The sequence below is a fragment of the Podarcis vaucheri genome (assembly GCF_965113315.1).
Source record: "Podarcis vaucheri genome assembly, chromosome: 9".
Taxonomy (NCBI): Eukaryota; Metazoa; Chordata; class Lepidosauria; order Squamata; family Lacertidae; genus Podarcis; species Podarcis vaucheri.
Genome location: NC_138767.1, coordinates 37,298,787 through 37,312,809, shown reverse-complemented (window position 1 = coordinate 37,312,809; position 14,023 = coordinate 37,298,787). Strand labels below are relative to the sequence as shown.

General features: G+C 40.9%; 1 protein-coding gene across 5 annotated transcripts in view; it reads left to right on the top strand.

The window, feature by feature from the left end:
- INPP4B (inositol polyphosphate-4-phosphatase type II B) overlaps positions 1-14,023 on the top strand; it is a gene marked incomplete at its 5' end in the record, with an annotated part of 260,693 nt that overhangs the window by 103,764 nt on the left and 142,906 nt on the right. For all 5 annotated transcript variants that reach the window (XM_082237557.1, XM_082237558.1, XM_082237559.1 and 2 more), the window contains one exon: positions 7,241-7,325. In XM_082237557.1, coding sequence (XP_082093683.1) covers positions 7,241-7,325 — 85 coding nt within the window. The remainder of the gene's footprint in view (positions 1-7,240; positions 7,326-14,023) is intronic.

The window sequence follows — 14,023 nt, the reverse complement described above, 5'->3', positions numbered from 1 at the left end:
GCTATACTGTAGTTTACAGAGTAAATGCAAGCTACTAGCATAATGTTGTCAGTGTACTAGTGGAATAGTGTCTTAATTATAACAGGCTCTTATCTGTGAAACAATATATCGTTCAGAGTGTTTGTTCTTGAGATAGTGGTATTGCTGTGGTTTGTTGTGTCTCTGAATTAATTAAATTATTTTATCTGATCTGAAATTAGAATAGTGCTTGCTGTCAGCTTGCATTTGGGAAATTCAGGAAGCTGAGGGATGAGTTTACTAATGGGGAACTGCCCTGAAAGTGGACATAGGAATTGCTGGATGTTTTCTAAGATGCATTTACAGTACTTATGGGGTGAAGGTTTACTGTGCCCACATGAATTCAATAGAATCCTTCAGATACATAGAGGCATTTTTGCTAAATTTTCTTGGCATACATGTATTCTCAAAATACTGTTTAATACCATTTAAAAACTTTTGCACTGAGGTGACCAAAGGCAAATGAGCTTAAGTCATCATACATGCATCTCTGTAAAGTAATAGAGAACCTTTTCATATCTTTTGACTTCTGCAAAGTTGTAAAAACTTTTATCTGTTTGGTTGGCCAAGATGTGGAAACTGCATTCCACTTTAGCCAAATAGAACTTCCTGCCCTACCGTGGAACCCAGAGTGGGGTACATGCCATTCCCATGTGGTCAGTTATCTAGGCATTGAACACATCTAGACCAGTGTTGGCCTCAAATACCTTCAGTCAATAATCTGGGACATATTTTTTCATATTCTGTCTAACACATATTCTATCACTTTTACCTTTCCCCTTCGCTCTTCCCATATTCCTCTCTGAACTGTTCAGCTCTTCCTCAGCTGGAAATTTGCCACAGGCTTCCTTCTCCACTTCCCAGACTATTAAATGATGATGGTCACCCATGGCATCTACCGTATTTCCTCTTTAGGGATTGTGTAATCAGAGCTACATCAAACTCCTGTGTCATCAATGTTATAATTTAAATCCCCCAAAATATTTTAGTGGTAGCTGCATGCGGAATATCCCTAATCTCAGGAATAGTTGATGCAGTTGTATTTTGGGAGAGAAAGATGTGGGAATTGCAGTCTAGAAAGAGAAAAGGGAAATAAAGAAAAATCAGGGAAGGGACTTCAGAGGAATCAGCAGGACGGACTGTGAAAAGCAGTACACCAGGTAACAAGTGGTGTGACCTGGTGGGTGGTGTCCCATACCACAGGGATAAGGCATTAAACTGAGTGTATGGAAAATTAGGTTTGGCTCACATGACCACACTGCTAGTAGTGGCAATGAGCGCTGTACTCATGCCATCTGCTTTTTTCTTGCTTGCGGCACAGTGAGCACTCAACCCACATCACAGTGACAACTCAACCCACATCAGCTGTGTAGCTGCGTAGCTGTTTTGCAGAGGCCTAGAGATGTAGTTTCAAGTTGTGGTCATAGTGAAGCAAGCACATGAGAACTTATGCTACGTCTGCTGACATCCATATTTTCCACCATCAGTCTGCAGCCCAGTGGGGGAAAACCATAGAAACTGAGAGAACTCAGGTAAAAGAGCTTATGGGGCTTGGCACTATCAATGAAAAACAAGGAGGTGCATTTTTAACTACTGGGAGTGATAGCCTTTGAAACTTTACCAGCCTTTCCCTATCAAGAAATTCCCATGTAGAAGCCGTCCAAGGCCTCGACTTGAACAAAGTTCTTCCTATGTCTTGCAACTACAAGTGCATTGTTGGATCTTATTTATTTTTTGACTTTCTACACTGAGATTGCCAATAAGGTGTCAGTTATCTGCTGTCTGTTGCAAAATGTGGACATTTGTCCAGGCTCCTGGAGGGAGAAGATTATCTCATTTCAGCAAGGTAATTGAAAAGTGATCAGATAGTAGAGAATCTTCAGATTGCCACAACTAATGTAAAAATTGATTTCAACAGAGCACTGGGAGCTGAAAACTCACTGTATTTTCAGTCTACTACTCCATTCCCACAAAACAAAACCCAGCATCTACTTCTTGAAATAGGTCGTTATTAAAACCTATTTGCTGATATACCCTGTGATATATTCATGTGAGTATTTGTCTTTCCTATTACACCAGTTGGTATTTGAGTTAACCCCTCTAGCTATTGTTGAACCACAACTCCCATAATCTCTGATTATTGGCTATTGCTAGTTGGGGCTGATGGAAACAACACCACTCGTTTGTTCAGCATGGAAGTTAGAGTGATATCTGATTAAGTTGCAACCTGACTTAAACATAACATAAGAACGTAAAAGTGTGCTGGATCAGGGCAGTGGCAAATCTAGTCCAGCATCCTGTTCTCAACCAGATGCCCGTGGGAAGTCCTGCAAGCAGGACCTGGGCATAACAGCACCCTCCCCTCCTGTGGTTTCTAGCAACTGGCATTCAGTAGCATTGCTGCCTCTGACAGGGATAGTAGCCATTGAAAGCTTTATCCTCCAAGAATTTGACTAATCCTCTTTTAAAACTGTTAAGTTGTGGGTGAACATATCAGACGACACAGCGATTATTCAAACAGCTCTTGTTTATTCACAGGCCAGAACTGAACTGAACTGAAGGGTTCAGCCAGCCTGCTTATATAGAGCTCCACCACAATGCAACAGTAGCAACTTTCTGTAACTAGCCAATCACTGAACGTCACTTTCAATCCCTTATTTGCATATGTGGACCTGAGTGAAAACGATCTACAGTATCCCCCTGCTGGCCCAACGGTGAGAACTTCAGTACATAACAAAAACCATACAAGTTTGTGGTCATCACTGCAGCTTTGGGGAGCAAATTATATAGTTTATGCACTGTATGAAGAAATATACGCTTTTGTCCTGTATCTTCCAGCATTCAGCTTCACTTGTTGAATACAGTAGGAGTTACTTCTAAATAAGCCTGTTTAGGATTGTGCTGTAAGCAATACACCAGACAATAATGGACCTGCTCTGATACCACCCGTAATAACACTGTTCTTGCAAGAGCACTCATGGATTCATTGAACATGTGACTAGGGATGTGCTAGTTAGCCATTCCCCTGACATTTGTGGAACCTTTTAAGTGGCTTAGTCATGCTGGCCACATGACCCGGAAGCTGTACGTCGGCTCCCTTGGCCAATAAAGCGAGATGAGCGCCACAATCCCAGAGTCGGTCACGACTGGACCTAATGGTCAGGGGTCCCTTTACCTTTACCTTTAATGCAGGGATCCTGATCACATGTGAGTGTTCTTCCCAGGAGTTCAGTTGAACAAGCAGATGTTGGGTCCGTGGCCAAAAAGGTGCACAAGTTTCAGGGCTGTATCTGTGGCTAGTGCATTTCCTTCTTCTTGCTCTGGTGTTCAGTGAAGCTATGAGTGGCGCTGTCTGAAGAGGGATCTAGACAAAAGCACATCTGCATTTCCCCCTGCTGCAGCCACATGTATGCGATCAGATTTAGATTTAGCATTCAACACACCTTGTGGAATAAAGGAGTTGCTTGCATGTTTAAAAATTCACAAACTGAAGAATTGGCTCTTATTTCCTTCAGTAAGGTGCCCTGCATATTTCTAATACTGTTCTAAATGGGATAACATTTTAAGATGCCCATGTGAACAGGAAAGAGATGTGCTTATGCTTCTGGTGTGATTAATTTAACTAATGTTCTTCGGCTCTGCCTGCTGTGTAAGTTTGTTTCCCTGGTGTATCAATTAGTGCCATTTCTCCGCAGATCTCGTTCAGATGTGTACAGCTCTTCCTGAAAATTGTTATTTGTAAAATATGTAGAAATGTGGATGTACATTTAGGTTGTTTTTCTTCAAAAAAACACATTCTGTACTGTATAGAAGGAGCTGTTCATCTATTATGAGAAAAAAAATATTAAAGAATCTCACTTTGGATGTAAGCTGTATAGGCATCTGAAGCAGCTCTGGGTAGAGTTTTCCCATAATGACATCAAAACCATCTATCAAAGCCTCTGGAGACAATGCTACCTTTTCACTTCAGAACATTTTTTTTTTCCTGTGGCACATCAAGGCAGATGAACAGGAATAAGGAAAGAATTCTGACATTTCAGTTCTCTTTGGCCATATTTAATGCCCTTGCTAGCTTCCCCTTATTTCTGTTGGGGAAGAGGAGAGAGGATATTTGTATTGCAAGAAGAGAACCTGAGGTTGCCCAAAAGCTAAGGTGATATTAATCATAAACTAACTGGCCAGTGCAAAATGTCTTGGGAAGAGTTTTAGGATTGCTTGGTGGAAAGATGTGCTTTCTGAATCAATATGTCTTTTTTATACTTTTGGATTTGTGGTTTGCTCCTTCCAGAAGCCTGGGGTGGGAAACAAGTATAAACACATATTTTTTAAGAACCGAGCAAATAAACTGAAACCTAAGCATTTTCCCAGAAGAAGCTTAAATCTGACTTCCAAATGCCGGTGCAGATAAGGTCATATAATAGAGGTGTGCAAAAGCTTTGTATGAATCCCAAATAATGAGCTGAAGTGGAGGGAGGCTGCCCCAGAGGGATTTTGGTCTTCTACACAGCAGGGCAAGATCTTACCAAGGCAGGCATGAATGGAAGCAGAGATCCATGAAGTGCTTTGTGTGCCTCAGCAATGCAGAGGGGTTTTTGTTTTGTTTTTAAGCTGCAGATGAGTATCTTTGAAAAGTAAAATTGTGTCTATAAGCTTAACCATTAATGCCAGGATGTGAAAGGAGGAGGAAGAGGAAGCAGCTATGTAAACTGAAAACTAGAACTCTAGCTTAAGGAAAATGGCAGGACTGGGAAGTGGGGTCCTTTGTGGCAGTCAGCAGGACTGGCCTACCCATGAGGCAAGGTGAAGTGAATGGCAGCAGGGTCCACAGGGACAATGGATTCTGATGTAGAACTTTATTCCCTCTACTTGTTCCGGATGTAGATCTTCATCCTTGCCCTGGGGCGGGGTGCATTTTGTGGTTCGCCTCAGGGGCCAAAATATCTCAGCAGGAGGTGTTCAGTTGCAGTACACTTATTGATTAGTAATATATTTTTCAGTTCCAAGACATATAGGGCATCTGTAACTATTAATATCCTCATGTTGCACAGAATAAAAAGAGAGAGAGAAATTAAGTCATTCTTTTGAGGTGTTGCTGTGTGTTTTCTTTCACCATTTCATGTGCTGATATGATAAACCCTTCTGTGGAATATAGATTGCAATAAATTATAATTGTAGGGGTTTTTTTTAGTTTCTAAATTTCCAAGGCACATTGATTTCTCGTTGCTTGAGAATGTTTTATTTTTCTGTACTAATATTCACTTTAATGTTGAGGTTCTAAGAAATATGATAAAAGGATAAAAGCTAGTCAAGTTGTACTAAGAACAATGTATTAATAGTTGAGCTTTTACTAATTAGTTAGTTAGTTAGTTAGTTAGTTAGTTAGTTAATTGATTGCTCTGGCCTGAATAATCTTATGGCTTAGCCCAGCCTTTGCCAATATGGCACCCTCCAGATGTTTTGGACTACAATTCCCATCAGCCCCAGCCAGCATGCAGTCTGGGAGCCCAGGCTGAGACAAACTGACTTAGCCACTTCAACTATGTTTTGAAACTTATTTGTGAAGCTAAACATGCATCTTAGAACTCTAAATAGTTATAAATTCATTTTGAAGATGCTCCTTGACATGTCAGCCAAGATTCTTGCCTTTCTGCTAAGAAAGGGCAATTTTTATGTCTCTTTTGGAAGTTGTCTCCATTCTGCTCAAGCTGCAGTCCATGAGCAATGAAAGGTCACCTCTGCTTTTCTATTCAAAACTTCTTTCAAGCTATTTTTCCACTGTATTTTTTCCACTGCATTGTACAAAGTCTCATGATTTTCAATACATCATTTTAACTCACTCAAGTTATCCAACAGAGCCTAATTGAGACAGAAAGTTAATGATACAGAAGTACAAAACAGTCTGGTGCCTGTGAATTCTCTCATTGGTATAGATTGCATGTATGAAATCATGATTATGAAGGGTATTTTTTGCCTACATAACACACTGAAACAAAAAAGACTTTCACAGTCTTACCATTGCATCCATAAAGGTAAAACACTACAGTAGTCCTACCAGAAAAAAGATCCTGGGTTGTATCCAGGCATTACAGTAAAATTAGTTATCCTAATTGAATGGTGGGTCCTTACAAACCCATTGGGGCATGCTTCTAGTAAACATGCATAGGATTGTACTGTAAGACAGTTGCACTTAGCTCCCTTCAATTTTAATGGCGCTTAAGCCAAGTCTAACTTTTCACATGGATTTCAGCTGATTTAGTTTGGATCCAGCCATAGGGGATGATAACAACTGAGGCTTTTCAAGCTTTTTTACATGCATAGTACAGGTATGTCTAGGAGTGAGTTGTTTGAAGCAATACAAAGGAATGTACAACACTGGCTATCAAAAATTAAGGTAAGGGGTAAGGGGACCCCTGACCATTAGGTCCAGTCATGACCGACTCTGGGGTTGCGGCACTCATCTCACTTTATTGGTTGAGGGAGCTGGCGTACAGCTTCCGGGTCATGTGGCCAGCATGACTAAGCCGCTTCTGGTGAACCAGAGCAGCACACGGAAACGTCGTTTACCTTCCCGCCAGAGCGGTACCTATTTATCTACTTGCACTTTGACGTGCTTTCGAACTGCTAGGTTGGCAGGAGCAGGGACCGAGCAACGGGAGCTCACCCCGTCACAGGGATTCAAACCACTGACCTTCAGATCGGCAAGCCCTAGGCTCTGTGATTTCACCCACAGCACCACCCGTGTCCCTTATCAAAAATTAAAAGCTGCTTATTATTAGAAAGCAAACTCTATTATGAGTGAGTAAATGTTTAAAGAATTTTTACACAGCTCTTCAGCCAAGAAAGGCCCCAGGAGTGCCTTGCAAATCAATAAGAACAGGACAGTGTTTCCCCTCAAGCTTACAATTTTAAAAAGATAACGCCAAAAAGGAAAGGGGGTTGGGAGGGAGAAGGAAATAAGCAAACTCGGGTTGCAGTTCTTTGTTATAAGTGGTTGGCTGGAGGAAACAGTCTGAGAAGAGGAGGAACCAAAAGTCACTAGTGCCAGTGAAGTGGCTTAGTATCTCCCCACCCCCAACCCCAGTTGATGGAGAGAGGGCCCTGGCTTCTTCGCAGAACTGGTGGTGTCTGTAATACTTTCTTCTTCCCTTTCTTGTAGCCTAAATTGCCATATTATTGAATGAATCTGAGTAAAACTCTTGCTTTTCTTTTGTTCCCTTTACAGTGTTGTGAAGCTGCCGAGTTAGTAATCCTGGAGCGGTGCTGTGTTGTGGAATTCAGGAATAAAGCAGATGTTTCAGTAGTGCTCAGTAAGTATGATGCATAATAATTTCTCTCTCTTCTTTTGGGGTATTTCCAGGAGGTTAATATTTTTCTTTAAATATGTTACACAATATGTATGTATGTATGTACGTATGTAATATAATTTATGTCCTGCTTGGTTGTAGAAAACCCCCTCAAAGTGCCCTACTGCTCAGCAAAAGGAACAGCTAAAAAAGGAAACTGATTTTCTAGATCCATTTGAATCAGGGTTTTAGCCTGGTTTGGGCACAGAAACTGCTTCAATCACCCTGTATGATGACCTCTGATGGGAGAGAGACATGGGAAATGTGTCCTTGTTAATTTTCCTTGGCTTTTTAGCAGCTTTCAATACCATTGACCATGGTATCCTCCTGGAGGGGCTGTCTGAGTTGGGGCAGGGTGGTTGCACCACTTTGTGGTGGTTCTGGTCCTACTTGAACCGCATGGAGCCTTCAGTGTTGGGTTCCTCAGGACACGATTTTAGCCCCTACTGTTAAGTTGTGGGTGAACACATCAGACGACACAGCGATTCTTCAAACAGCTCTTGTTTATTCACAAGCCAGAACAGAACTGAACTGAAGGCTTCAGCCAGCCTGCTTATAAAGAGCTCCACTAGAACGCAACAGTAACCATTTTCTGTAACTATCCAATCACTGAACATCATTTTCGATCCCTTATTTGCATATGTGGACCTGAACTATCTACAGTATCCCCCTGCTGACCCAGGGTGAGAACTTCAGTACATAACACCTACACTGTTTAACATCTACATGCAACCGCTGAGTGGGGTTATCTAGAGTTTGGGAATACATTGTCAGCAGTATGTTGAAGACATACAGCTCTACTTCTCCTTTACATCTTCATGTGCTGAACTGTTGTCTTGCCTCTGTAATAATGGACTTGGTGAGAGCCAACAAACTGAAGCTCACTCCACCTAAGATTGAGGCACTGTTAGTGGGAGGTTCCCTAGACTGGATGAATGGGAGGTTGCCTGCACTTAATGGGGTTACACTCACTCTGAAATAGTGGGTACATAGCTTGGGGGTAACTCCTGTATCCTTTGCTGCCAGTTGGCCTTAGTGGTGTGGAGTGCCTTCCATCAACTTGGACTGGTGGCCCAGCTGTGCCCCTATCTGGACAAAGATAGCCCATCTTCTGTTGTCTATGCTCTGGTCACCTCTAGGTTTGATTACTTCAATACGTTATACATAGGGCTACCTCTAAAGACTGTTTGGAAACTTCAGCTGGTGCAGAATTCAGCAGCCAGGTTGTTCACCGGGATAAGATGGTTTGAGCATATTCCACCAATCCTAGCCCAACTGCAGTGGCTGCCAATTATTTTCCAGGCCCAATTTAAAGTGCTAGTTCTGACCTATGAAGCCTTAAATGGCTCAGGACCACAATACCTTAAGGACCATCTCTGCCCATATAAACCGACCCAGACTCTGTGACCATCTAACTCCTTGTGTTCCTCCTCCATTATAGGGTGGCAATACAAAAATGAGCCTTTTCTGCAGTGGCTCCCTCTTTGTGGAATGGTTTCCCCAGCGAATTTCGTTTGGCACTTTCATTATACATTTTTAGGGGCCAGATGAAAATGTTCCTCTTCAGCTAGGCCTTGGGCTGATTAACAGTATGTTCTTTTAAATGTGTTTGTGGGAGTGGGGTTATTGGTTTGCTTTGTTCTTGTTCTTGTTTTTATTAGGCACTTTGTGGTTTTCTTCCATATTTTATGCTGTGGACTGCCCTGGGATGTTCGGATGAAGTGCAGTATACAAATTTAATGAATTATAATAATTAAAAAAATGGGATTGCAGTGATTCACTCAGTGAATACTCTGATTCACTGTTCCAGCAGTATAGGACACGTCCAATCTAGTTTATTAAATATAATTGTTGAAGCAAAAATAATGCGTAACAGGGTACAGAGATGAACATGTTTAATGAAGAAGCTACTCTAAACATATTATAAGCAGATCAACCTGTCATCAGAGGACTTTTGTATATAAAGGCAGTTCTGTCTCCAACCAAGAAGAGACAGCAGATTCTCTTGAAATATAAGAGGCTTAAAAACAGCACTTCATTTGCTTTATAGTGGTGTGGTACATTAAACTTAAATGTAAATCATTACCATTTTGCTCTCATTTTATTAATATAAAGATAAATAACTTTTAAAAATATTGGGAATCCAAGTGGACGGTGTTTTCATCTTTCCTGAACACACAAATATGCCTGTGTGTTGAATTTCTTGAATACAGTGATCCATACTCAAAACACTCATCTCCCTCTGTTCCATTGCCCTTGTAATAAATAAGAGATGTAGAGCAGGATCTCTAAGGATCTTAGTGTATGGGGTGCCTAGTGAAAGCAAACATTCTCTGACATAATTTTTAGAAATATGTGGTGTGATTATATTACTTTCCTATCCCAAAGATACTTTGTGTATATATAATGGCGATGACGATTTTAATCTGAAATATCAATACAAAAGTTGCAATGACAAAAGTGGAATATGAATGCTATTATTTAAAAAAAAGGATAACAAAAGATAAGAAAAATAATTAAATCTTTATCGGTGACTGAAAGTTTGACTTTCAAGTGATCGCTAGCACTGCGTAATCAGTAAGCAAGAGATGATTTCATCACTACTAATTTTAACATGAATTCAGGATTTAGTTAGCTTTGTGAATCAAGAGCTTCTGGTGTCTGTAGTTCACTTATCTTGCAGATACAATTTATATATCAAAGTCCAGTTCTCCTTTTGTTAGAATGTATGGTTGTGATAGTGCTTTATTTTTCAGAGGTTCGTTATTAATATTCTCAAGAATTTTCCACTACTGTGCTAATTCAGAATTACTATTTTACCAAAGTTCCCCAAACAGTTTTAGCTATTCGGAAAGCCAACATTTGTCATTTAAAAAACAATTTTAAAAATTCTGAGAAAAGTACAGTGACCCCTGTAAAATATGATTGGAAACTAATACATGGCAAGGAAAAGGCTTAGTTACCATGACTATATGTACCAGATTATGCTTGTTGACTCAGCTGACCATGGCAGCCTTTTGATGCGACAGTAAACTGTGGTTTGCTAATATGTTCAAATCCTCCCTGGCCAATTAACTGACGTTTGTTTGTGGCCAACAAACAACAATCAGAAATCATGGCTTGAAGCTGGCTTATGAATCTCAACTTGCATTAAACATGGCTTGCTCTTAATATCCAAACCTGCTAACCTGGGTTAATCCTAGATGGTTTTGGTGCTCTATCTCAGATCTGTAGACACCCACACAGCTGAGCAAGTCTTGCTTGCGCTCTTCTGGACCTCCCACCGCCCCTCATTTTTCCTGGCAAGAGGCTCCTTATTCCACTCACCTGCTCACAGAGAAGTCCTCCCTCTGCAGCCTGTCCACTTAGCTCTGTAAGCCTTGCAAGGAAAAAAAAAAACATCTAAGGGGATCACAAGCCATTATACCAATTTTTTAAAGTGATATCATTTCACACAAAAAAACCTTGAAAGCAAGCATACAATAGTGACCTCTGTTCCTCCACATGGATCATGGAAGAGTAATGCAGTGGTACCTCAGGTTACATATGCTTCAGGTTACATACGCTTCAGGTTACAGACTCCACTAACCCAGAAATAGTACCTCGGTTTAAGAACTTTGCTTCAGGATGAGAACAGAAATCGTGCTCTGGCGGCGTGGCAGCAGCAGGAGGCCCCATTAGCTAAAGTGGCGCTTCAGGTTAAGAATAGTAAAAACGGACCTCTGGAATGAATTAAGTACTTAACCTGAGGTACCACTGTACTTGTGACTTCTCAGCTGATCCTAGAGTGGTCCCCAGAGAACTGTCTTCATGGAGCCAGATAGTTAAAATATGATTGCTCCTTCAGGGTAGTGATGGCAGAACCCAGGTGTAAATATTGCAAACTGCCCATGGCAAGCAATGGTTTTAGAGAGGGCAAAAAAAAAATCACATATACTTCATGTTTCCTTAGAAGGAGCACAAAGTTTTTGGGAAGGTCAAAGCACACAGAGGTCAGTTTCTGTACACATCTGCATTAACAACATCTTGGTTATAGTATCAGGACTCCACTTTTGTAGACTTCCCCTGTTGCTGCTTTGGATACCCAAGGTTCTCAGTAGCTGGTATATATGAGACAAAGAGACAAATATTGGATCAGGGAAGAGAGAGGCATTTTTGTTGACCTATGAATCAGAGGCAAAAGGTACTCCAAAATGTACCACAATGAGGTGGCAATTAAGTGGCTATTTAAAAGAAAATAAAATGTCAAAGGGAGCTCAATCATTCAGCTCACCAGCTGAAGCCATTCTTTTTATAAAAGTCATCCTTTTTATTTAATTCTTTTTAAAAAGGAAGCAGTCAGTGCTCTCAATACCCCATGCTGTTCTAGGATAAACTAGGTACCATCCTTCTTGATAGTTTTCACCGCCAAGCGTACTATGGGCATGAGCACTGGTGTTTCAGAAAAGAAGCAGCAACAGCAGCCGAGGCAGAAAGCTCCAGCAGTTAAGCAGACCATTTCTGGAATATTTGGGCAATTGGCTTCCCTATCAAGGGCTTAGACAGCTACTGGAGCTAAGTCAGCCTTCTCAGGAGTTGCCTTGTCTCCTCATCGGCCAGTAAAGCGAGATGAGCACCGCAACCCCAGAGTCGTCCGTGACTGGACTTAATGGTCAGGGGTCCCTTTACCTTTACTGTCTCCTTTAGGATAAATTTGTGCTAGTTGTGACTGGGATCGTCCCACTCCACTCGTCGTCGTGACCTTTTTATGGCCCAGTCGGGAACATGACAACCACAAATGGGCCGAAATCACATTATTATTATTATTATTATAAATATTTCTAGCCTACTCTTTATCGCCAACTGAACCCAGAGTGGGAACAATGGAAACAAAGCACAGTATGAACACAAATAATAGAAGTGCAAAAATATGCACAAAAATAGGAGAATAGCAACTTTCCACTGACTTTGTGTGGGCATGTCTATTATAGTAATTGATTTAATCTCCCGAGCACAGTTTGTGCAGGGACATCACTGCAGAAGCCCTGTGGAGCATGTAGAGGTTGGGTAGCTTGTGTCCTCCTTTTGGGGAGATAATTGAACTCTGCATTGTTTAAGTGCATTTGCCTTGTTTAGGAAACAGCCTGATGAATAGGTGCTGATGTAGGAAAAGTCGACTCTTAAGTAAGAATATAGGCATGACAGCATGACATTATATTGGTTATACAAGAGGCAGATCCTCACATTCTTGATCTTTGGAGCAATCATGTGACTAAGTATTTGCTTGCTATTTGTAATTATTTCTCTCAATGTTCCCTCCCCATATTAATTTACATATTTTCTACTTCTAGAATAATCATAAAAGAAAATGCATTTTTAAACAAGCGCTTTCTCATAATTTATTATGAATGTGCCTCGGGTTTTGCTTTCTTTTCCCTGCATGGTCAGTGTGCCTTGACTCTAACATGAAGGAAGTGATTCTATGTGTGATTGAACGGATGATCTCCTTATGCAGGCCTACTAATTATTATGTTTTTAATTAGCCAACTATCTTCTTTAAACTTGACAGTCCATGAAGCCCCATATTGCGGGTGATGTTTTGTAACAAATGACAGTTGAACATCTGAACTAATTTGTGTACAGTGCCTTCTCCATTGGCTTCTTGTTGGCAGTGAAAACAGTCCTGGCAAACACTCTTATTAGCTATGTGGTGTAAGCAGAAATAAACTCCCTTTATATCCTGCTGTGTGCCTATAATAGAAGGTATTGTGGACTTTTATGAAATAAAACAACACTCGAACCATAAAGTCTTATATTCTGATTTCAGTTTTACCAAACTAGATTTGGAACCCAAATATTTTCTTCATGTGGGCAATGGGATGATTCATTTAGCATGCACCCAACATGGAAGAATACAGTAAAGTCAATTTGCTTCCATATGTTGCAGCTTAATGTAAAAGGGGGGAAAATCAATGTTCTCTTGCTGTAGACATTAGTTCCAGTTATTAGAATAATGCAAGTGGAGTTAGAGTTCATCAGAAGCAGTATGTACATGCAAGTGAGTAAGTACAGTTGTACCTTGGTTCTTGAACAGAATGCGTTCCGGGAGTCCGTCCGACTCCTGGAACAGTTCGAAAACCAAGGCGCAGCTTCCAATTGGCTGCAGGAATGTCCTTCAGCCAATTGGAAGCGATGGAAGCAACACCAGACATTCAGCTTACGAAAATTGTTCGAAAACCGGAACACTCACTTCCGGTTTTTTATCGTTCAGGAGCCAAAATGTACAAGTTCCAAGGCGTTTGGCGTTTGTGCAGCAAACATTTACTTGAAGGAAGCTTCCATTCTTTAGAGTTGTTGAAGAACACTGAACCTAATAATGATCAGCTGCTTATCCCCACGGGTTGCTATTTGCATTTTTAAAAAATGTGCACATTAAATGCAAAGGGATATTTAACATCATGGCTGCTCTGGCCCTTAGAAGAAGCTTGTCAGGAGTGGGTAATGTATTTGCAGTATATATTTCATGCAGAATAAGCAAGTTCACTCTCTTAATACCTGCATGAAAATTTCACAGCATAACTTCTTTTTAAAAGAGGTTTCAATTCAGCTAAATTTTGGCAGGCATCCAGAGGCTCCCTTGTGCAAATGGAAGCCTATTCTACATGTGGACCCCCCCACCCCCC